Source organism: Cyanistes caeruleus, chromosome 4 (assembly GCF_971803275.1).
Source record: "Cyanistes caeruleus chromosome 4, bCyaCae1.hap1.1, whole genome shotgun sequence".
Classification (NCBI taxonomy): domain Eukaryota; kingdom Metazoa; phylum Chordata; class Aves; order Passeriformes; family Paridae; genus Cyanistes; species Cyanistes caeruleus.
This window is the reverse complement of record NC_141704.1, coordinates 9,401,556-9,427,154: the sequence shown is the minus strand read 5'-3', so window position 1 is coordinate 9,427,154 and position 25,599 is coordinate 9,401,556. Positions and strand designations below refer to the sequence as shown.

Below are 25,599 nucleotides of genomic sequence, written 5' to 3'. Positions count from 1 at the left end.
TCATTTTCAGCCATTACTGAGGGAACAAAATGTAGACAACACATAAGCAGCTGTCAGAATAACTGTGATAAAGCTGCAGGCCCAAAGAAAAACTAAGATTATGCTTAAGATGCAGTATGTTTGTTCATCCAAAATCACTTCTGGGGCCAAGAAGACATGTAGCTTCTGGAATTACATTTTTTATCTGAATGCACATCAGGAATTAAAGAATTAGGTAGAAAACCACCAGAAAGACCAATTTTAAAAAGCACTTCTATTTCTCCTTCCTAACCCCCAAAGAAAGAGACACGTAAATAAAACCTCTAAGACAGTAGTGAACACATTAGAAGAATTTGGTGGATGAATAGAGTATGCAAGTGGCAATAAACTATTTGCTCACCATCATGCTTCTGTCATGTAAAAGCATCCAGGGACAGAACTGCTATCTGACCATAAATATGTTATTTACACAGCACAGCTGGGAGATGAAACTATGAGGTCCCTGTTCTGTCTGTCCAATCTTTATGAAAAGGAAAGTCAGGATGCTCTCATCCAAGCAAACCATCTCCTGTTGTGAAGGAAAAGTACATTGCCACTTTCTAGCAAAACTGAGTGGAAAAAAAGGCAAGACAGAGAACGTGGACAGAGGTGAAAATGTGTAGTACAAGGAAGAAGAAGCAGGAGCCAAAGGAGAAACAAAGCTAGGTATGAGGAAGTCAGAGTAAAGAAAATCATTTGTATTTCAAGCTCTGGATATTCTAAAGAGCAGAAACAGAGGGAATCTTCTAAGAAAACAGTGAAACAGAAAAACAGAAACAGAATACCAGCCTTCTCATGTTAACATGAGGAAATCAAGGTAAAATGTCTGCACACCACAAGGCACTCCCACACCATCACAACTAAGTCAACTCTGAAGTCATGCACTGGGACTTGCACAGCTATCATTTGAGCAATGTTTCACCAGAACTGACACATCTTGTTTCCATGGTACTCTGTGTACACATAGTAGAGAAAGTCATAAGCATTTTTCAAAATTAAATTCATAAAAGTATGTATACTTAGCATTGGACAATGATGAAGTGTGTGGGTTTGACAGTATTACGTTCATAAAAAAACATTAAAAATCAACTGAATCCAAATTTTCAAGCACTGATCAATCTTCCTGCATTTTCAGACCCCTCTTTCTGACCTAAATGACCACAACTACATTAGACAACATAGTCACGTGATGGATAAAATGTGCTTATTATATTAAGAAAAAGACCTCTCAAATGATAGAATACTCCAGAAAATAATACACAAAGGCATATGAAAACATCATAAGAAATATTTTTCCTGCAATATGCTATTTCTTCCCACATTTATTCTCATCTTAAGACTGAGATGTGATATCCTTTAACCCTGGCAGTCATTTGTCATTTATTCATTCAGATTTCAAAGGCAGAACACCAACAGCCCAGTCCTCACGTGCTGCACAGAGCAACTTAAACATTTCAACTGCTCACAAGTATTTTTAGGTGGTCTGCTTCTGTTGAATTAAACTTGCCAAATTCATAGGGCAAATAAGATTTGCCTCCACCTTCCCATTAAGCTAGTATAAAGTTTCCAATCCCCTGGTCAAAAAACGAAAGGAAGCAGATAAAAGCATGCAATGAGGAAACTGTTGAAAATAAGTTATGTAATTCTTTTAAATATGAGTAGCTGTCTCAGGCAATCACAGAAAAATCACATTCAAACTGACAGTCTTTAAGAAATGAACTAACTTTGTGAGCCTTGTATTGTTCTTGCCAAAAAATTACATCTTTCACCACACAGGTATCACTCAAACTTCAACCTCCCTAATGAATGCATCAACATGTGCAAAGACTCCAGAGCCAGAATGAGATTAATGGAATAAATTTAGGGATGCATTAAACAGGAGGGAAGGGCAATAATTACGCATTAACACATTTCTTCATTCAACAGTTTTTTCAATCGAAGGCATTGGTTAAAGAAGCACACATTAGGAGACAATGATGAAGTATAAGAAAAAGCCTTAAACAGACTGAAAGTACAATCGTTTGCTGTGTCATAGTAGCACCAGTTTCAAAGGAGTTCATAAACATATCTGCTATGTCTCAAAGCCCTAGCAACCACCTCTACCAGGCCTCCTTAATATGCCAAAAATTCATCAGAAGTACTATCTGACAAGTGACTAAGTTTCATACAACACAGATACTTAATTTTAAAAGATTTCGGATGATGAAATGCTCAAGAAAATTTCTTAACAATTCAATAGCTAAAAATCCAGCCATTTATGTCTTCACAGCACAGGGAGCCTGTAGGTAGGAATACAGGGTTAATACAGACTCCATCACCTTACCTCAGCTATGTGCGGCATTGGGTTAAATCCACAGAGATTGCACACGACTTTCTTGCACTCGGTACAGGTATTAAAGTTGGGAGGATCCTTAGAACCAATATTTAGTCCAGTTTTACAAAGGGGACAAGACATTTCAGGTTGGCTAGCTTTCTCTGGTTCCAACAGCCCATCAGGTTTCCTAGCTTCAGCAGCCTGAGGCTTGCTATCTTTAGCCAAACCAGGTTTCTTTTCGAAATCAGATCCTTTAGTTAAAACACTATCCACTTTTGACGGCTCTGATTTTTCAGCTGTAAGAGGCTTGGCTTCTTTCTTTACAGGAACAGCTTTTGGAAGAGGCTGTGCCTGACCAGCCTCTTTGGGGGCTGCTTGAAGGGCTGGAGGCTGTGTTGGAGGCTGGGGCTGCTTTGCTGCAGGACCAGGCGGAGGTGGGCCTGATGTCTGAGAACCTGTCTGACCCGCTGTGGAAATCAAATTTGAGGCCTGGCTGAAGAATGAAGCTCCAAATCCAAACAGTTTCCCAGTAACTGTTTCTTGTGGTGTTGTAGGCTGAGGCTTAGGGGCATCAGTGATGCCTCCCAGGTTAAGGCTGAAACGCCTCGACTGCTCAGGAGTTTTCTGAGGTGGCTGGGGCTGAGGTGCCGGCTGTGCTGGCACTGGCTTGGCTCCTGCCCCTGCTTGTGGGCCCTTGGGAGCTGGTTTTGTATCAGGCTTTGGGGCTGGTTTTGTTGGTAACTTTTTAAGATCATCTTTTGTTTGTGTTGGCTCAACAGGCTTTGGAGCTTTAGCATCTGGTCTAGGCCCAGGCTGAGATGCAAGCTTGGGGTCTGACTTCTGCCGGGACACTTGTGGAACAGGTTTGGAATCTGGTTTATCCCCAGGTGGATGTGTGTCCTGTGATGGCTTTGCAAGCTCAGGCTTTGGGGAGTCTGTCACTTTCTGTTGAGCTGGCGGTCTGGGGCCTGCCAAATCCTGCTTCTGCTCTGGTGCTGCAGAGGTAGATACAGTGTCTGCTGTAGGCTTCTGAACACTGGCTTGCTTTTGCTTTTCTTCAGCCTGCATTGGCTTGACCTGATCAGATTTTGGAGTGGCCTCTATTTGCTGGGAGGTATCAGTGGGCTCTGCACGGGGCTGTTTTGATTTTACAGGAGGAGACCCAGGCAAGGGCGTTTGCTGTTTTTGTGGCGGAGGTTTCTTCGAATCCGCTAACTGTGAAGGAACAGGTTTTGGAGTTACATCTTTCTTTTGAACAGGCTGTGGCTGGGGAGATGGTTTGGCTGTTGAAGGTGGAATGGGTGTCTTCTGTTTGGGTGCAGGTGGCTGTGGCCCAGGACCAAGACCTGGTGCTAAGTCACCTCCTAATGTTCTTTGCACCTGGCAGTTTAAACAGAGCCACTCGCTGATCTGAAAAAAAAAAGGCAATTACAATTAAGATAAGACAAAGTTAATAAAATAAGCATACTAATAAGTTATTCTAATATAGGACTTGCTCCAATATTTTAAACTTCTGTGTAAAAAGGGAAAAATATTACAAATAATGTTTTGCAATTAACAGGCACAGCTGATTATTTTCATTCTTCTCCACATCACTGTGAGTCAAGCTATCACTGAGCCCATGATTCTAATAGCTTCACATTCAGTTTATACACAGCTGAATATTGGAGGATAAAAACCCCACAGAATAAAAAAAATTCATTGGAATTTCATGGGACCCAGTGATTCATTTACCGTAATGATTTGCCAGAATAATGACAAATACTGCTAAAATAGTTAAACACATCAAGTGTGCTGACAGAAAACAATAATCAGAATTAAAACACAGTAAATGCATAATTATCTTTAAGCATACATCTATGAAGCTCTTAATACAGCCTGTGCTTTTGCTAATGGTTTAAATTACAGATCACAGGTATTGGCAGTTCATATGTATCCAATGAATTAGCCACAGAGGTGTACAACACAGACTTAAGAATTACCACCAGTTTCAGGGGGCAAGTGCTTATCCAAAATCAGTGAGGAGCTTTGCCTGAGCCCTGATGGTACTTCAAGAGCCATAATTAGGTTTCCCAAAATTCCTTTGTTATTAGAAGTTTTCAGGGTAATTACTATACCTCTGTAGACAATAGGCCCCTCTTTTCACACAGAGGAGAAGGAATAATGCAAATAATGTATTTACTCATGTTTCTCATCAATTATAGTTACCTCAAACTTAAAAATATTTTTTTATCATTCCCAAGCAGTATTACATGAGGGGGAAACCATATTTCTGGTAAGACAGAAAAGCCCAGCTTCACCATCTGAGAAAGGATCAAATTGCCTAAAACGTGGTCACGTGCTACTTTCCACACTTTCCATCACTAGCAGAAACATTATAGGCAGCAAAAATGCCATTCAATATGGTACAGAGTCCCATGGGCCTCTACCTGCAAGCAGATATTTAAGCAGGTCACCTGCAGCTCTTCTCCTATTCTTTAGTCTTTGTGTGAAACACAGGGTGCCAGCTACAGCATTTACACACACCACTGCAACAGACGGAACCGCAAGTAGGAGAACACACAGCCTAAGTCTCTTTTCCCTTAGGGGTGAAGATTCCTGCATGCTGTTTCTCACTCAAGTCTCGATGGTCTCAGAGTTCTTTTTCAACATAAATGATTCTGTGATGCTATGAAATCTCTACTATACACCACAGAACAAATCCAGAGGTACTACATGCAAAGGAAGATTTTGTCTGTGTAATATCAGAGCTCACTGGAAGGAAAGAGCTCTGATGGACTCAGGCAATGAATTCATTACTTTGGTGTGCTATTCTAGCCTTTTATTTTTGCAGCAGCAAAAATTAAGAGTTGGATGCAGCTCCCTAAAACACAGTTATTTCATTTATTCTGATAAACAGGGTATAAACACACACTCTGGAATATAAGTTCACCATTTCTAACGGCTTCAGAAAGAGATGACAAATTTTGGCCTCAGCTGTAAAGTTCCATTCATAATAAGGCTGCTCTTCCAGTTTCAGTACAATTTTTTAGATTGTTTAAACAATTCTGTGTTATACTTGCAAACCATATAGCAAATGACTGCTAAGAAGTGAAAACAACTGAAAAAACCTGGAACACATGTTTAAACTCTGCTATGAATTATAAAATAAGGACTTGAGCAAGGATTACACTTAGCTTAACTCCCATTTTGTTTGCTTAATGAACACTTCCCTTACCTGATTCTAGATATTAGTAATATAATTTAATTAGAAACATACTAATACCATTTCTGGATGAATCCTTAAGGGTTTTCTAGGGCTAAAATGTAATCAAAGACCAGGCTGTCACAGTTGTCTGGCTTTTGAAATGTAACTAGATTTCTTATATTAGGGAGGTAGGCTCTGCTTCAGTGGAGAAAGACATGATCCTGTGAGGACCTTTTTAATGGTCCTAAGCAAGGAATGGCTTTTTCCCTATCCAAAGGATTCTCACAGATATTTGGAAAACACACTTTCTGTAGGGATTTACTGATTCTGCTTCTTTTTGACACCGTGGCAGTAACAGGTCTCATATACCTGCTCTCATTCAGCTTCCAGGAAATCTAAATTTAAGTCATTATGACACCTTTAAGGCCTCAAATGAAGTAGCTGTAGGGTTCATGGGGCTACAAAATGAGTAGTTTGAATAATTCTTACATTTAAGGTGTCCCAATTCAAATTGCAATTATAAGCATTTAGATTTGTCTTCATCCTGCAGCTTGTCCAGTCTGATCCTACTACCTACTTGGAGTCCAAACTAACATTACTTCTTATGCTACAGATTTCAAAACAACCTTGTGCAAAAGACAAAACCTTAGCCCTCAACCACTAATTTTTCTTTATTATTAAATATATATATACATGAATATACATATGTGTATTCTAGGTATGAAACTGAAGCCTCAAAAACCAAAACCAGATTTGCTTCTCCTACAGCTGTACTTTAAAATGAAAAGTATATGAAGTTAAACTTGACTATGCTCTTTTTTAAATCTTTCTGGTTTAAACATAAAATTCCTCCCATGCATTTTAGTGGGAGGAATTAAGTGCCAAAATGCTCAAATCATTATAGGTTACATACATCTTCAAACAAATACAAAACTGTTCAAACTATAGTCCTGTGATTGAAACAGCAGGAGTTCAAAATGAAATGTGCTATGTGATACAGTTTTCTGTCAAACACTTGACTGTTTGTTCTACCAGAATTAGAGATTTCCCCTAAATTTTAACAGGAGGAGGCTTCCATTAAATACAGATGCTCTTACACATTATAACAGATGAAGTAAAACTTACTGCTGCTGCAGATACCTAAAATACTAATGTTTCTCTATCCTTAAAGGTGTTCCTGGGCAGCAGTTCTGTGACCTTTTAGCTTCTTTCTCCACACTTCTAATATTTTTATGTGGGATTAAAAAAGCAAAAGCTTCTAGAAGAACTTGTGAGCTTTAGTATTTCCTGTCTGTGAAGGACATTCCTCTTTGATGCTGAGAAAGCCAAGCTGTCTGTTTTTTACACCAGTATATAGGGGTGGGAGCTGGGTCTTATTTCTAGAAGACATCTAGATGTAAGTGACTTTCTTCATTCTGAGAGCCATGCCAATAAATTCCATAACTAGGACAGTAAACTTGACAGATTTCATGCAGCATTTTTGTTCAGATTTCAACTCCTGAGCAAAGAAAATTGCTGCTTTGTTTTCTAACTGTTGTAGAAACTATATGCCCTCAGAACAACAAAAAATTAAAATGGATTTTATATATTCATCAATCAAAGCATCAGCTCTTCTAGTCTGAAGCACCAAATGAACTTATTCAGTATTTTACTAGCAACATCCATGGAGAATTACTTTGAAGAAAATTTTAACACTACATTCTATAAATTATGAATGCATAATATAAGGCAAGCTAACAGTTGACACCAATAACAAACAGCAACAATAGTTCAGTCCTTCTCCCCATCCCAAACAAAGCCAACACAGTTGAAGGCTGTGAATAGACACTGAATCCTGTGTCTATTCCTTTTTTCAGAAATGTTTGAGATTTTTTCTAACAACACATACCCATCCAAAGCAACAGGAAAGCTGTCAGCAAGTGCATTTCCTGGCATGCTTAATTTCTATCCCTGCAGATGATGTAGGGGAGGAAGAGAATCTATCTTGATTCTATTATTCCAGAAGTATATGAAATATAAATTTTGACTTGCAGACTGAACATATGTCATATAAAAATTACTGGCACGCAATATGAATGTGGATCTCAGAAGCCATGTTAACAGTCCTTTTGCAGAACAGAGCTGCACTCCAAGAGAATGGGTCTCATTCTCATTTAGAACAGTCATTTGCTGCTATAAAAAGGAACTTAAAATATACATAAAATATTAACATCCCTTTACATTACCACAGATATGTAAATGGACTTTGCTGACACTGCTCAGCTCCAAAGCTTTATTGACAAAATCAGTTTCTAGTCTGAAAACACAGTAACTTACTTGGTCCCTGACAATTTCAAAGAGCACTGGCAAATTCAGATTTGGCTCTTAACAGACATTTTTGCCAAGATGATGAGTAAAACATGAAAAATAAAGTGCTCAAGAACACGATTTTATGCAGCTTCGTGCAGTGTGGTAGAATACTCTGAGACAAGAAACTAAATCAGAAAATCCTGTTATGAACAAAAAAAAAAATTAACCACCAGAAACCAAATTAAATTAGTGTGTCAACATACAAGTTAAAATGTCTTCTAGAAGCTTTTGCAGTACTGGAGACAAAGTTTTTTCTTCTACACCATCCTTCCATGAATAAGTTCTCAGCTATGCAAAGTAATTACACTGAACCAAATACTTTACAATTGTACAGAGTATGCAACTGATCCTCATTTCAGGCAAATACATCATCACTACAAAATACATATTTACCTTCCTTTCAGGTGTGAGTTTTCCAGGGAACACTGACTCAAGATGCTCACAAACATGATACTAGATTCTAGTCAGCAACATGGTCCATGGGTATCCATCCCACACCAGTGGTTACAAGCTCTGTAGCTCGATGCTAAACCAATGCTGGTGCAAACTTTTTAACTAGACATATTGAAAAACTATTTTAAAATGTTACTTAGCTGTTCTAAAGCTACTAAAAACTACTGAATGAATGCAGTTATCATAATCTTATCACAATCTTAAAACATATTCCACTACTCTGCTTAAATTACCAATACAAAAATCTATAGTTTGCATTATGAATTATGAATTATGAATGTTTGGGGAACTATTATTTTATAGCTTACATAGTTAGAACCATAAAGCAAAATAGTGAACATAATCTTTAGAATTTTTTTATGTCGGTATCTCAGAATATCCAAAAACTAGTTTTTATAGCCTTGAATATGATTAAGCTGCCTCACACACATAGGAAAGAAACACAACTCAGTGCACTGCATCATGCAGTAATGCAACAAGTGCTCATTGCATTCATCACCTGCACTGAGATTTAATATGCCAGAAACACGTGACTGATTGGCAAAAAATCTAACTGCAAATCAAGAGAGTGGCAAAGAAGAGGTTAACAAAGTTCATCTGTGCTGTGCTGAGGAACCATGGAGAGGATTAAGCTGTGTGCTGAGAGCAAGGCTGGGCCGTGCCCAGTGCCCAGCAAACACCGTCCCACATCACATGGCCTCACATAGTAGTAAATTACAGTTGCTGAGCAACAGCAATACTGGCACAGATGGCTGACTGCAGTTGACATCTTTAGCTATGCAGATTAATTTATTATTTACTTGTGTTAAAAACTGGAAGGGCCAGCTTTCTGGACTGATGAGAAAACACTCCAACATATTGTAGAATATTGCTCAATTAAATTATCGGTACACTATTCCCCGTGCAGAGGGGGTTTGCCTCTATGTTCTGCCCCTTATGTAAAAGAGAAAGAAAAAGAAAAAAAAAAAAAACAAAAAACCAAACAACTGAAAAAACCGAAGGGCACCACTGCTATTTCTACATCTAATCCTTAAAGTAAAACACAACTGTAGGCACAGTCTTCCTCTAAGACAGAAACAACGTGGCAGTTTAAGAATATTCCATGGTGAGAAACAGAATTCTGTACTTCTATACCACTTTACTGGAGGATCTTTGCATTCCCAAATGTCTGTGTGGCAGTTGTGGCTACGGGCAGAACTGTAGGAACCATATTAACTTCATTCCATCACAAAAATTGTGAAGAATCCCCATTTGCATAGAAATTGCAGTGTTTGTAACACTAGAACACGCCAAGTACTCTTTGTACTAAAGCAAATATTTCACACTTTTATGGCTTTTAAATGACAACTAAACAAGTCTTGTTTGCATTTCCTCTCTGATCAATCTGAACCCAAACTAAAGTCCAGGTTTACAGAACTCTTCTCACTTCAGCACAGTTAAGAGCCCGTATTTAAACTAAAACTTTGAAAATTTTTGAAAAGTCTTGGTTTTTGTTGGAGTTTTAAAAACTCATTTCTATACAACTTATGATGACTATACAGCTGATAATTAGATTTAGGTCCTTGATTTTTTTCCAGTTTTTTCTGGTTTACTTATATAACCCTTAGATGCTCCCCTGCCAAGTTAACATAGGGTGTACAGATTCAAAATTATTTTCCCTGATATTAAAAGATTTAAGATTTTGTTGCATGTAACTACCCACAGTGATGGCAGTTTTATTCTTGTTTATATCTCATTTCCAGTCAAAGTTGCATTCTGGTTCCTATGTACTACTACAGTGCAGCAGGGTCTGGACTGCAAACCACAGGGAATACGTCAATCAACCGCTTCCTTTACTGTCATGTAATAAACAAAGATTTAATAGAGTAATTTCTATTAATTTTATTGTAAGTATAAGCAAAACTTATTTGGATTCACCACAAGAATTATAGTCACCTTCCTTATTTTAAATTATTATATATTATTCTCCCTATACAACCTAATCATAATGAAAATAACAGAAGATAATTAATGCCTTTCTGACTGTTTAAATCTCATTTAGTTACTGATCCTCCTTCATGCCCAAGTATGTTTAGGGGATTTAGAGCTGCAGGATTTTAATAATAAGAAATACAAATAGCAAAAAAAATTAAATATTTGAAATACTATATTATATTTTTGAATCAAATGTTGTGATATGATTGTAAATAAAAAGATAGGCAGAAGGAAAGCAAAAAAGAAAAAGATCAAGGCAATAAAATGTAGTACAACTGATATGGAAAATTTCTAGCCCTACCAAAAAAAATTTAAAAAATAGACATCCCCTCCCAAACAAAAATTTACAAAAACAAACAAAAAACAAAACAAAAAAAAAAAAAAGCCAGACTGAGTAAAAAATTTTTCATGTTGAATTGGAAAATAAATGTGCAATTCAGTAAAAAGTTCTACTTGATCAGAAACCATACAGTCTACTTTGAGTGAGTCAACTGTTTGGGGTTTCTTAGCCTTCCTCTTGGAATTTTTATCCCTCCTCTTTTTTCCATTAGGGTTAAGTCACCTTTGGTACAGACACACTGTTTGAAAAAAAAATATATCAGAAACAATAAAATATTTTTAAGAATTCACTTCATCTCCTCCCAGAAGAACTTTTGGCACATAAACAAATCCTATCTCAATACACAGCTTCACATTACTTGAATGTACAATTTTCATTAAGTAATGATGTATAAAATTATACCTGGCCTCAAGATAAATTTCAAATGGTCTCTTACAAGAACACCAAAACAATGGATGAAATATGATCTCATGTAGATAAAATTCATGTAGAATAATCCCTCCTCAAAAACCACCTAGAAGACAGGCATCCACATATGCACAGATCCACATGACAGGTGAGAGCTCCTCCAGGAGCTGAGCCCACACAGCCAAGGGTCCAGCATCAACAGTTTTAACACTCCACTTGATCGTCAGCTTTACAGATGACCATCATAAAGAATGTAATGACTTTGTTGCTATACTTTTAACCCTTGCTCAGTCTGTGTTGCAGGTATCTTCCAATAACTAATTCATAGGGAATGAAAATTTACTCCAGCTATTGAGCATATGCAGCGATCATTTAGATTTAACTACAGCAGTTCATGCATTTTGTCTTTTTTCCCCAAGATGTCTTTGTTCATTTTCAGAAAGCCTACTCCTTTTTGAGTGTTCTAATGGGCTGAATCTTTTTTAGGAAGTGCTGGTTTCTGTTGCTAATGGCTCATGGGAGTGGGTTTAGGAAAATAAAATGGTAAAGAAATTAGAAAAATAAGTCACCACATAATAAAAGAGACACTTCCTACAAGGTTCTGATGTACATGAAAGGAAAATGGAATAGAGTACCAGTTCTCAAACCTGCTTATATAATTTTTCCAGTACTTTATGCAACTGTTGCTAGGCAGTCATGTGCCATGGTGATGAGTGGAGCATGAATACCTAGACAGATTAGAGAGACATATGTTGCTGAACATTTATGTATGGTGCATTTTCACTCCAGACTGCTGTGCAAAAGCAAGACACCAACTATCCTTCTTCCCCAGGAGGACTGCAATGTCAGATGGTTCAGAGAAACTGTTCAAGGGGTCTGACCTTGTGGCAATACAGGTATCACTTTCTGCTCTAAGTTACAGAGTTCTCTCTAGTGAGTTAAAACAGACAGAGTGCATGAACTACTGAATTTTAAATAGAGGTTTAAATGAATAAAATGAATTATTTTTTTTAATCTGCATTTTATAATGGCTTTACAATGTATGCAATCTACTTCCTAAGCCAGTTTTTAAAGCTTGTTAAATTCTGTTCAGGATCAGCTAGAAATATATAACACAAACAAAATTTAGAAAGATCTACATTTGAAAAATTATTTACTTGATTAGTTTTGGAGACTGAGCTACCTTGTAAGAAACTTGTAAGGAGACTGTTCAGGAAAGCAATTCCAGCAGTTCCACAAGGGAAAATTTTAGAGAACAAACGTAATTTTTTTTTCCTAAATAAATGCCTTCCACTCCCCACATCCAATTTGAAATTATTGCTTCTCTATAAGTAGAGTGTTTAACATAAGAAAGAAAATCAGTAGCTGTAAAGGACATGGGAAAAGCACAATGCAGGATTCCAGAATCATTAAACATGGCAAAAAAAAAAACAACCAAAAAACACCAGGGAAAGCTAAAGTACAACAGTAATGTCAGCAAGTACATGGCTAAGACACAGATTTTTGGTCAATAATATTTTAGGAGAAGTTAAAATACAAGAAGCCAAAAGAAAAAAATTGCACCATAAGCAAAAAAACAGCCAAGTCACAAACCATGATCTTCCTGATAGATGGGAAAACATGGGTAAATATTGTAAAAAGTAATCAGAAAATTTTAATAATAAGCTAAACACTTAAAGGAAACAGAGTAGAAGGAAAATTTGATAACTCAAATGAGAACCTTGGTAGCTGAAATAAGTGAATTTTTGTACATGCCAGAGCAGGTTCTATTAACTTTGATCCAAATGTTCAGTAATAAAGTCAGATATGATTTTTGTTGCACTTCAATGGTAGACTGGAGCAGGACACCCACAACGAAGTTTCAGCAAGACAGCTGGTGGTGCAAAGCTGAGCAAATGAGAAAAGCCTGAGTGGGAGTCAGGAGATTGGAACTAATAGCTGAATAAATTAGATGTCCAATACCTTCATCTACTGAAATTATTTCATCATGAAATAAATGCATATCCTGTGTTTATTTCAATGTGAAATATGAAATTCAAATCTGCTTTTACATATGTATGCAATCAGTTAGTCTTAAATGCAGCTGTATTTATTGTCTGAAAGTCCTGAATTTCACACTTACAGAGTACCCACTTCAAAAACTAGTAGTTATTCACAGAATTTCCAAATACTTGGAAATCCTCTTACATAAACTCTCTCTCAAAACCTGTTTCATTTGAACACACTGAAGCTGTTGACCAATTCCATAGGGAATCTGAAGCTTTTAAAGGAAGACAAATGTGGGGCTTCAAGAGACTCCAGGAGCACACTACAGACACAAACAACTCAGCACTCACAAATAAATATAAGAAGTTCTAGCCTAAAAACATTGGCAGAATTTGAAGGCAAAGGTTTGCAATAAAACTTCCTCGTTGATTTTAATATCAATACATCACATTTCTTGTCTGTTATATATCCTTTTTTACATTAACAAAATGTCCTTTCTTCATGTAGACCCTGAAATATAGACATCTGGTTAGTTGCAGATGCTCTGAAGTTTCTGCACACAGATTGATGTTCAAGCCACTCCTTTTCCAGTCCAGGCTTCAATGTCAGCTATCTCAATCCTCTATTTCCCCAAACTTAAAGATGACATTGCACTCCTAAACCAAGCAAAGTGCTACCAGTGGTTACTGCAATTAGTTTTTTTGGCTTAAATTTGCAATTTTAATAATAAAAAAAAAAAAAAAATAAAAAATAATAAAAAAGTTAGTTACCAGGTATCCACAAATAAACATGTGTGCTGGACAGCAAACCAGCAGCTAGCAATGTCCTTAAATCATTGTGGTACTGAGTACACAGGTTGCCCAGAAAAGACTGTCAGGCCTCCATCCTTAAAGATATTCAACACTGGCTAAACCTGCTTTAGGTAACGCTTCTTTGAGCAGAAGTTTAGACTATATCATACCCAGAGCACCTTTGTAGCTTCAGAAATTCCTTGATTCAATTTTAAATATACAGGTAGCACTTATCAGGTTCAAAATACAGTAGTAGTCTGTACTTCCTGTGTGTATCTCAGATCAGCTAAATTAATACCAAAGCAAGACAAAAAAAAAGTTTTACAAATATCACTTCTGATTATCATTAGTTAGCCTTCGGTGCCAGGTCTACTATGCTTGAATTTCCATAAATTGATAAAAGTGCTGGTAATGAACACAAACTCCAATTACTTTGCAAATTTAAAAGTAACCTATCAGGATGTAGAAGAAACTGATCAAACAGTCACATCAAGCCTTATTCCCAGGCAGAGCAATAAAGGATATGTATAAGCAATAAAACAAGCTACCACAAATATAAGGTTAAAATAAATTACTTTGAAGTCCTAATATTGCTTTCTATTCCATTTTTATGCTACAGAATTACAGAAAGAATGGTAATCAAGGTGAGAAATAGTCCACAGAGATCTTAACATCCCACAAGAACGAAATAACCCATATATCACCAAGTCAAATTCATGACTCAGGCTTTCAACTATTACAACTGAACACTGACACAGTTGTAAAGTAAATCCACTCCACATCCCTTCCTAAGCTTCATACTGCAGCTATGAAGTTTTTTTTTTTCCCCTCAGTTCTTATAGCAGAAAAGATTATTTATCTATAAATATACTTGCATATGAGTATTGTGGTCAGATTATAAACACAGACAGTGGGTGATTAAGAACAACCAAAATGAGACAAAAGTCACACTGGGGTTTCTCCTCTTTTTATATGAAGAGATGAGAGCACATTTCTAAATATATATGAGCAGAGAACCATTACCTTCCTTTATTTCTTCCACTTTCACCCTGTTTTACTCATAAGCAGCTTTCTGAAATGGCATTAATTTTTTACTGAACTTGTTAAATTATCATTATGGTAGACTCTGTAGTACTATGTAGTACATCTGATGTTTCAACATAATAAAGGTAAACCGAATTCTTTGCTCTGTTAGTGAACATCAGTTTGAAAATTACTCACCTCTGTGATATGAGGATTAGGATTGAATCCACACAGGCTGCAGACTACAGTGTGACACTGGGTGCATGTGTTGTAGTTGGCCTTTTCAGGAGTGTGCAGCAGCAGCTCGGTGGTTGTACAAAGAGGGCAGAAGGTTTTCTTTGGGGCAGACTCGGTGGGTTGACTTGCACCAGCTTGCTTTTGCTGCGGGGGTTTGTCAGGCCCTGGCTGCTGGCCGGGCGGTTTTGTAGGTCCTGCTTGCTGTGCCGGGGCTTTTGTGGGCCCTGCAGTCTGAGAAGGTGGTTTCGTAGGCCCTGCCTGGGGCGGCACTTGTTTTGCAAGCCCTGTTTGCTGCAGAGGTGGCTTCCCAGATCCAGGCTGAGGTGGCTGTTTTGCAGGTCCTGTTTGCTGAGCAGATGGCTTTTCAGGTCCAGGTTGCTGAGAAGGCTGTTTTGGAGGCCCTGTCTGCTGGGAAGATGGCTTCCCAGGACCTCCTTGTCTTGCAGGCTGTTGCGATGGTTGTTTCGCAGGTCCTGGCTGCTGTGATGATGGTTTTGTGGGAGGTGGTGCTTGGGACGTTGTTTTAGTGCTGTCTGGTTGCTGTGGGGATGGTTTTGTTGGGCCTGATGAAGGTTTTGCAGAAGCTTGTTGCTGAACAGGTTTCGTTGGTTCTGACGGTTGCGGCTGAGTTTTTTGTGGTCCTCTCGGCTGGGGTGGTTGTTTCGCTTGCTCTTGCTTAGCATCTGCTGGTTGGCCATGGCCTGGTTTCTGAACTTGCTTTGGTTCCCCAGGCTGCTGCTGCTGAGGCACTGGCTTGGAAGACTCAGTTTGTTGGACAGTAGGTCTGACAGGTCCTTGTTGAGCAGCTGGCTTTGGAGACTGTGGTTGAGTTGGATGTTTCGCAGGGCTCCTCTGCTCCTCAGGTTTCCCTTGCTCTTTTGGGGCAACTTTTTGTTTCCTACCGGCTTCTTCATGAGTTGTATCTGAATCTGATATCAAATCAAAAGGATTGAATTTGTTCACAACAGAAGTGACTGCACTCAACGGATTGGCTTCTGAGAGAAAACTGGGCATCATACTTGGCTTCTGATCTTCTTTAAAATCAGTCCTGGACTTTGATTCTCGTAGACTAAGAGTAGAAGGGCTCCGTCCAGGTGCCCGTTGTTCTGTCTTCAGCACATCTACTGTTCTGCTTTTACTCAATCCTGGTGGTCCTGGATCTGGAGGCTTACCTGGTTGTCTGGGATGGCGGCTTGTATCAAGTTCAGGATGTCTGCAGAGAGAAAATGTAATAAAATTAAAATAATGCATAATATGAGAAAAAATAATTAAGATATATAGCAGTAATCCTGGAAGTGCACTGGTAGTGTTGTGAAGTTTCTCAGTGCTTAAACATTTTTCAAGGCCAAGGTTTATAACAAAGTGCATGTGAAAAGTATTTAAATAATCATTCTTTAAAGGCTTATACAAGTATTCAGTCATAGATTTGGTTTATTCTTTAGAAAATAATCTAATACAACAACATTTAACCAGATACCTTTTTTTTTCGGAATTCTGAAGAGATCAAAGGTAGAACTTCCTATTATACCTATATCCAAATTATTAAGTCTCCACTCTACTCCTCGGGATATAAAAACAGGGAGACAGAAGACTAAAAGAAACAGAAGTGTCAAAATTAACAGATCAAGCAGCCGTAAAAAAAATCCCAAAAAACAATGCACAGTGCGAAATGCTTATGCACTTGTGTTCTGGATACTTGGATAAAAATTGGCTATATTTACAATTCAATATGCAGCAGAGATTAAAACTCCCAAAATTCATGTATGTTAAAGAGTATATAAATCTTCAGGGTATATTTTACTTCATAAAGTATTTATTTTGGCACCCATTCACTCACAAATCAGACCAGTTCTCCATCAAATAAAACAGATTTCAGTTCACAGTTAGCCCTGAACCTTTTTCTTCTTCTTTGCAAATAACTACCATACTCCTTCTCAGCATCATCTCAACAGTTTATACTGACCAATATTAAAAAAAAAAAAAAAAAAGCCCTGCCACATTATTATAGAGAATTGGGAAAAAATCTATGCAACTGTATTTTGCTATATATTCATACAGGAGAAAATGAAATTAAGAATGTAGAACCCAAATCAAGACCATGGCTTCATATGTGGCATTGTATTTTACTTGTTGCTATACTTGGCTGCAGCAGGGGAAATGATATTTTATTTGCTATTAATGCTCAGGGATGTATTAGAATATTCTATTCAGTGCTATCTCTGAGCTTCTGCTGGAAGATACAGTGTTCTCTTCAGTGTCACAGAAATATTGCAAATATAAAACTTTCATTTTGTGAGAACCAGTTGGCTGTGATTTTAGTTTGCCAGACATTACATTTCTTCTTGGGTACTCACAAGCTAAATAAACAATCACTTATTAGATCTACCTGCATTCCTTGACTAATAAATAGACAAATAAATGCACAATTTAAAGATTTTTTTCAGAAGTCTGCAGAACCATCTACAGTAGCCACATTAAAAACAGTATTTTACATCACTAATATGTCACTGTGAGTTTAGCAGTACTTCTGATTAGCATTTAGTTTCCATTCCATGGCTAGCAATGGCAATACAAAAGGACAAAGCTAAGTGGCAGACATTTCTGTGTGTGCAATTCTCATAACACAGGATTTCTTGTAATCTTGTAACTGACTTTTTTGTTAATTAAAAATTTCCTCAAGTAATACTTGTTAAAGACAAACTATTTCCAGCCTTCCACAATTCCATTTATCCTTTCCCATTCTTCTGTATATATTGACCTCAATATTTGGAAGTTTACGACCTTAATGTGTAACCCACTGAAGTGAGTAAGTGTTTTTCCACTGGCATCAGTGAACATTGATTAATTCATATAGAGGATAGTTCAGAAAAGCCCAGTATAATCTAGTTCTTTCAAATATTATCTTTCATTATTATTATTATTTATTCAAATATTATTTTTTCTTATTAAAAGAGCAATATTATACTCTGATTAGCAACTAGGTAGGTGTACCTGCAGTTGTGTTTCTGGTTATTTAGATAAGTGCTCTAGGTTTATCCGAAGAAGCACTGCTTACCATATGAAGACATTTCAACTAGTCTATTAGCAGCATCCTGGTACACTTCCAGCATTCATGTTTGCAAATGTTCAAACTCTTGGAAGGATTCATTCAACAATGATAAGAGTGGAAGGGAAGGGGCGGAAGAAAAAATCAACAGTGCCATTGAAATTCAGGTCCAGAAACAGCACATCATGCCCATGCCCAAACCTTACAATGTGAAGTTAGAATAGAAGGGGGGAGGGGGGAACACCAAACAAAAACCCAAGAGAAAAAATCCAACCATTTTCAAAAATTTAACTTGGAAATTAGCAAGAAAAATAACCATGGATTGGAAAATTCTGCTCCAGCTTGCATTTTTATCAAATAATGTGTTCCATAAATTTCCACTTGATCAGATATCAGGCTCTGAAATGAGATGAAAACCCATGAATCTAGGAAATAAACTCAGGTGATTCTCTTCAAGGCTATTGGTATATTCTGAAGACCTGACTTGTCTTTGTACATAACAATGTTTCTAAGCAGTGGAGATAGAGCGTGGTTAACTAGTGAAAGAGAAAGCCTTGAAAAGACAAGCTTCTTGAGAAATGTTACTTCTGTCAAAAGCCAGGATTTGCTCCTCTTAGTTTGAGGTACCTGAGAGCTGAAGTCTTGTTTTCTACAACCATTTTAGAACCAACTGCAGACTGATAGTGAAAAATCTTAATTGAACTGGAGAATCAGAATCCTCAAACTAAATCTTGTATTTATTTGACAAGAATTTTCTAACGTTCAAATTTTGTAAATCACAAAAAACTGGCAGTTGTTTTAAAGACCTCAAACCAGACCCAACATACAAAATAACTTAGTTCTTCCTCATATAATGCTTTTCTTTTTGTTGCTGTGTTTCCTCTCACTTTGGTCTTGATTCATGGAACTCATCTCTAATCATTTACATATTGCAGCCAAATCAAAGCTTGCTTTGGAGTAAGCAGAGATTTAACAAAAAGACTATTGGTCTAGTTCTTCAATTCCATTAACTATAAACACCTGTTAAGAAGGCATGCCTTTTCCCCATTCATCAGTATTAATAGCTTCAAAGACAAATGCAGTAGCAATGCAACTCAAAGGCAGATAGATCTTTTCATATCTACAGACAAGACATGAAATGATAGATAGAAAAAGATATGTATGATGAGCCTATGCATATTCCAGTGGCTAACTTTTTAAAAATATACCATAAGTATACTTCAGAAGTGCAACACTCAGCAAGACTTCTTAGCATTTCTTATAAAAATGCAGCAAAAAAAAAAAAATATTGATATCTATGGTGACCAACTTATTGAATTGGGAAAAAACCCCAAACAAACAAAAACCCCAAGCAGCTGCATTAGATGGTGATATATTCAGTTGGCCATCTAATCCTTTCAGATATAGAATAATTCCTCAGGAAGTGAACGCTAGCAGAATTACATAGTCATTTGATGAAGCTAGATCAAATGGAACTTGCTTACAAATTGACTGTGTTTGTTTCAGATAAATTTCCCAACCATGAATTTTCTGAAAACAAGTAATTGAAATAGGATAGAAAGATTTCCATAGATCCAAAATATCTCACTGGAACCTTAAGAATGAGACTTTCAATTAAAAAAAAAATAAAAAATTAGTAGGGACATATTAATTTGACAGTTCACTTTAGGTGCTCTAGACCTAAATGCTTATATTAAAATTCACAAGACTTAAAAGCTCAAAGCCTACAGAAGTTCTAGAATGTACAGCACTCATTTTAAGGTGGTAAAGTGATGCAACTATGGTACCTGACACATACATTACTTCCTATTATAAAGTCTGTATTTGCAAAAATTTCTACCTCAGGATACCATCAACAGTAAGGAATTTTTACACTTAACTTTTACACATTTTAACTTTAGCGTTATTTTGGGAGCAGGAATGAGAGCATTTAGAATAGGAAATAATTATTAAACTCTAATGGAAATCACACAGGAAAAATCAATTTAATATGTTAAAAACTAACAGACAATACAATAAGGACACTGCCAAAATGCAACACTATATGGACTGAAAGACAGAATTCCTCTTTTGACCACACTGTCGCTTAAAATCTGGACTGAAAAGAAAAAAAAAAATAAAAATTAGTTCCAGTTTTAGAAGGGTTTTGTTTGGATCAGGTTCTTGATAATTACTGCTAACACTCTTGGCAGCTCTCAACAGCAAAGGAAACAAACAGCAAGAGGAGCAAATAAAGGCACAAACCAAGAGACAAGTAGTAACTTCATTACAGTGGGACAGGCACGAAGATACTATGATGGGAACTGCTAAAATAGTCAAAGCTGACATTCTGACGCAAGGTAGAAGGCTGCAATTCACAAATTTAGAGTCCCTTTACTTTAAATAGAGGGTGGGAGTATGATATGCTAACAAGATCAAAGTAACTTCTGATATAAATATGTTTGTAGGAAAGCAGCCATTTATAAATGCAGAGACAGTCAAATTGCAATGAGTTCAGCCTATTCCAAAGACTTCCAAGAACATTTCTCTTTATTTTTTCATGCTGATGTTCCAGTAAAAAGTAAGTTTCAAAGTATTTGTGTCTTTGTTCATAGATGGTTATACAAAAGGGAATTTTGAGCTTAGTTTCATGGAACTAAAGAATATTTCTTTTCCTCATTAATACTATGGAAATAGTGCAGAGATCTGAATTTAAGGCAAAATTTTACTTTACACACAGTGCATAATGCCTGATCAGTAATTAAGCAAGACATGAAACAGGAAGATTTGACTTCCAATTTTAAAAAATGGAGACCATTAACTCAGGTATAATCTCAGTGACTCCAGTAATTTGCCCAAGAATTAATTTAGTCCCACCCTCCTTGCCTCTCTTCTAGAATTCACTTATATAAACTTGATATTATATAAACTGAATATGCTTTTATGTGGGGTGAGGTCAATGCACCGTGAAAGTGTCGAGGAGGCTCCTTTCAGCTTCCTCCTTCAAGACAAGCAACACACCCAGCCCCGGAGCCGGAGAGCAACAGAGGCGCCGGCCCCGGTTGACGGCCCGGGGCGGGAGGGGTTCAGGACCGAGGACAGCGACACGCGGCCGGAGGAGGGCTCAGCACCACGGACAGCGACAGCCCCCAGCAGCCGGCCGGGAGCGGGACTCGCTGCACGTCGGGCTGACAATTCGCTGAGGGGCAGGGAAAGAACGGGGTAGGAAATTACCCCAGCCTTCGCAGAAGCACAATGAGGTAAAGTCATGACTCTCTAGAACACTGAATAGCGTGGCAATCAATTTAATCTATCATATGACCTCTCCCGTTCCAACTAATAAAGGCAAAAATAAACCAAAAAGAAAAATGGAAGAAAAATAAGGGTGAAAATATAGACTGAAACAGACCTCCTAAATCCATGACTATCTAATAAAGCCAAATGAGAGTTGTAGAGGTTCAGAATTGGCAGAGTAACGGCCAGCAAATGTATTATGCACAAAAGCTTTGGAAGATTCAACAAGATTCTCTCTCCAGACGCTTGCAGAACGCATCCGCCCCGGGGAGAGCTTCCCTGGCTACTACGGGAGCTGTGGGGTATCCAGCCCCGTGAAGCACACACCCGCACACAGAAAACCAGAACGGTGTCTGCACATCTCTCCCCGCCCGACACAGAAACTGCCCGTGCTCCAGATCAGTGCAAGGGAGGAAAGGAGGGCGCAGCCCACGGAAACGGGGACCGCCGTTCTTGCCGGAGGCCGCCGTGCTGGGAGAAGCCAGAGGGTGCAGGCTCCGTCCGGGTGTCCGCGCCCGTGCAGCCACCCCTTCCCTCCCTCTGCCAGCAAAATGGAACGCCGGCTCCGGGTGCAGCGGGCCCAGATCGTATTGCGACTCGCCCCCCGCCCCACCGCGAGGAGACGGAGAAGGGGGAAGGGAGGAGCGGGAGAAGGGAGATTTTTTCCGTGCATGCCTTTGCATGGGAGGCGGCTCCGCGCCGGCGAGGTTCCCTCTGGGCAGCCCCTGCGCCCTTGACATGACAGCGGCGATCTGCCTCCTCTCCTCCTCGCTCAGCTTGCTCAGGTCCGCCTCCACCCCGGCCGGGACCAGGCTCTGCAAGGGGGGCGCGGGGCCGCCGCCATCCCCGGCTGCCGCCGCCCCTTCGGGTAAGGCGCCCAGCCCTTCGCCTCCTTCCAGGCTCGCCTCGTTGCCCATGGCCGCCGCGGCTCGCCGCCTCTCCCGTCGGGCGCAGACCGGGCTGGGGGGCGGCTCGCAGCCCCGCTCCCCCGCGGGCGCTCAGGGCTCGGCGGCCGCCACCACGGCCCCGCGCGGCGGCGGCGGCGGGGCCGGGCTGGGGCTCGCTGGCTGCCGCCGCGGCTGCCGGGGGAGTGCGGCGGTGCCGCCCGCCGCGCTCCGCCGCCCCGCGCAGCGCAGCGCATGCTCCGGGCGGGCGGCTCCCCCCGCGCTCCTGGCCCGCCCCGCGCCACGGCCTTTAAAGGCACCGCCGCCCCCGCCCCGCGCACCCGCCGCATCCCCGGGGACCGAATGGGGACCCGCAACCGGCCCTGCGGGTGCTGCCTTCCGCTCTCCTTCCCTCTGCGGCCAAGGACGTGCTTGCGAGCAGTTAAAGCTTGAAGAAGCCTCGCTCGCTTAAAGCAGGACTGGAAAAGGCGTCTGGTGGACATCCCCCGCCCATGCAATCCCTTCAGAGTCAGTGAGGTCGGATTACTCTGTGCCCTGAACAGCAGTTCTGAATGTTCCCGTGGATGGAGATTTTACAGGTTCTCTGGGTCTGTTTCAGTACTGGATTACCATCGTGATGTCTGTCTCCAGCATATCAGTGTCGTTCCAGGACCGGTCAGCCCCAAACTGGACCCTGTACTCCTATTGCAGTTTCACAACTGCTGAATATATAGAGAAGAATCATCTTCTCCCACCTTCTGGCCACACTTGAGGTAGCAGAGGTCAGTCTTCATCACAACCACCTACTGCTGGAATGTGTTTCACCTGGATGTTTGCAGCAAAGGTGCTTTTGGGACAGCCTATCCTGCCTGGTGCATGGAGTTACTCCTTCCCAGACAAACTCTTGCTTGCCATTCTTCAATTTCAAGATGATCCTGCCAGTCCATCCTCCCACCTAGATGGAACAGAGTGGCCCTGCTCTTTAGTGTATCTACTCTTCTCCAAGCTGAGATTTGCAGAGGGTGCATTCTATGCCTTGCTCGCATCAGTAGCAGAGACATTGCACACCAATAGTCAGAAAGATACAAATAGTAACACACCAGCAGCTGGACGTGGTGCAAATAACCCCAGCTGGTTTGAGCCCGCTATTCAGTCTATTTTTCATCCACTGTACAGGTCTCCCTAATTTGACTATGAGGATGTTATAGTTGATCATTCTGAAGCCTGATGGAGTGATTTGCCTGGGGTTAAACACATGCTGTCTGTTTTTAATAACCTTCCTGTCTTTTGTCTGCTTGGATAGGGCTTCTAAGAGGACTTACTCTGTAACTTTCCCAGGAAGGGAAACATTTGTCGAACTGGCCATATTTGTCAAACTGCCTGGTGGTTCTCTTCTGCATCTCCTTTTTGAAGATGGGTACAGTGATTGCTTTTTTGCTGGTCACTAGGAAACTTTCCCAGTGACTTTCTGAAGATGACTGACTTTGCAGTAGCATCATCTCCCTCATCACTTTTTGATCCATCCTATTTAGTGCCATACAATTCTGCATATCCAACTGGTTTAAGTTCTCTCTACTACAGCTACATCTCTGTCTCTCTGCTACAGCTCATGCTTTCACTCAGAGACCTGGAAGACTACAGGACAAACTCAATCCTTAAAAGCCACTAAGTGCTTTGGCCTTTCTAAGTCTTTGCCACTAGTTTTCCTGCCTCACTGATCAGAGCCAAGTTTTTACCAAATCCTTCCAAAGATCTTACTAAATTGTGGCTACATTTTCCACATTCAAATGTGTTTGTTAAGCAACTAGATCTTCATAAATATAATTTGTTTTAGTAAGGAGGATGTGCCAGCATTTGGTACTCTTGCTTGTTTCCTTCTTTATCTCCATTAATCTTTTGCTTCAGACACAGCTGTATGCAGATGAGCTCCCAAAATGACCTACATAAGGATGCTGTACAAATATTTATAGTGCTCTTGTAGTGTAGCAATCAGGGATCATTTTTCCAGCACTGGTTCACAGGAAGTGATGAAACTAGTAGCAGTTGGGGCTTTCTACTTTTCTCTTGAGTAGCTCCAAGTTACCCATCAAAAGAGCAGCTCAGTAGAGAACACGATAAAGCACAGAGGGAAAACTGTCTTAGTGGAGCAGCATGTTAAGTGGCTGCCTCTTCACATGGTGTTCTAAAATATCAGGTATTTCTGTCCTTCAGCTGGGTAGTCTGAAAGTTTATAATGTTCCTAAATGAAAGTTTTCTAAACAAGCCACCTCCTTATACTTCTTTATTCAAAGCCAAATAAGTGACTAGTTCTGACTCAGAACGAGAAGTTGTCTTATGTTTAAAATCAGATGGCATATGTTGAGTGTAGATGCAGACAAAACAAGCAAGATCAAAACACAATAAGTTCACTCGAACAATTAGAAGTGGGGAAACGAGTTCTGCTGATGCTTATTGTTTAAAACTATATACACTGTTTCTATTTCAATGTTAACCTGTCCTGAGTTAAAAAAATAGGAGGAAGAGACATTAAGGAAGTAAGATGAGCTCAAAAAGAGGCAAGGGATGAGAAATGACCTTCTGTGGGAAGTTCATTATTGGCTTCACTGGAGCCAAGGATTTTACCTTAAAAATTATTATGATTTCAAATATCTTAGGGATTTTTGTGGAAACTCTCTTTTCACAGTTCTGTGACATTTACCTTTTCTTATGAAACAGAATGAAATCAATAGTTACATGTTCTAGAAGTCCTGCTGCAGACCTCTTTTCCCTACATCCTATAATTTCCACATCTTTCTCCCTATGTACTTTATGTTCTGTCCAAAAAGTGACAAGAACTCTCTCATTTTGGTGTTACCAATGAAACTCATAAACCAATGAAACTTACAAACTAATGAGCCATAAGATTCTGTTGTAGCAAGGAAAGAAAAGTTATCAAATGGATCAGCCCATTTCTCATAAATTGTAATATCTAACTTGCAAGAGCCAGCTCAATGGTGCCAGGATAAAAACCCTTATAAAAAAAATTTGCTTAATCTCTAGCACAGAGAAATATGATTAAAACCCTTTCAGAGATAAAACAGTCTTTTTTTTTTAAAGTGCATGCAAATTAGAGTTCTTTCTGCAAATTTAGAGGCAGAGATGCAGAAACAAGTTGCCTTTTCTTTGATACTAGGTAATACAAAAAGGATAATCATGAATAGCAGCAAATCAAACTACTCTTTGAGGACCTGTTCACAGTTTTTGTAAAATCTTCATTGTATCTGTTTGAATCCAAAATAGACCAGCAGAATCACAACATTTATATATTTTATGTTGA

At 39.2% G+C, this 25,599-nt stretch overlaps 1 protein-coding gene across 10 annotated transcripts in view; it reads right to left on the bottom strand.

Moving 5' to 3' along the window:
• Positions 1-22,384, bottom strand: part of PCLO (piccolo presynaptic cytomatrix protein) — a 314,517-nt gene extending 292,133 nt beyond the window's left edge. For all 10 annotated transcript variants that reach the window (XR_015286096.1, XR_015286097.1, XR_015286098.1 and 7 more), the window contains exons 1-3: positions 22,075-22,384; positions 15,042-16,293; positions 2,342-3,742 (exon numbers count right to left, since the gene is read on the bottom strand). Coding sequence is in view for 7 of the 10 variants with exons in the window: in XM_023919013.2 (XP_023774781.2) it covers positions 2,342-3,742; positions 15,042-16,293; positions 22,075-22,316 (2,895 nt within the window). In the remaining 3 variants the exon portion in view is untranslated. The remainder of the gene's footprint in view (positions 1-2,341; positions 3,743-15,041; positions 16,294-22,074) is intronic.
• Positions 22,385-25,599: the final 3,215 nt, after the last annotated feature.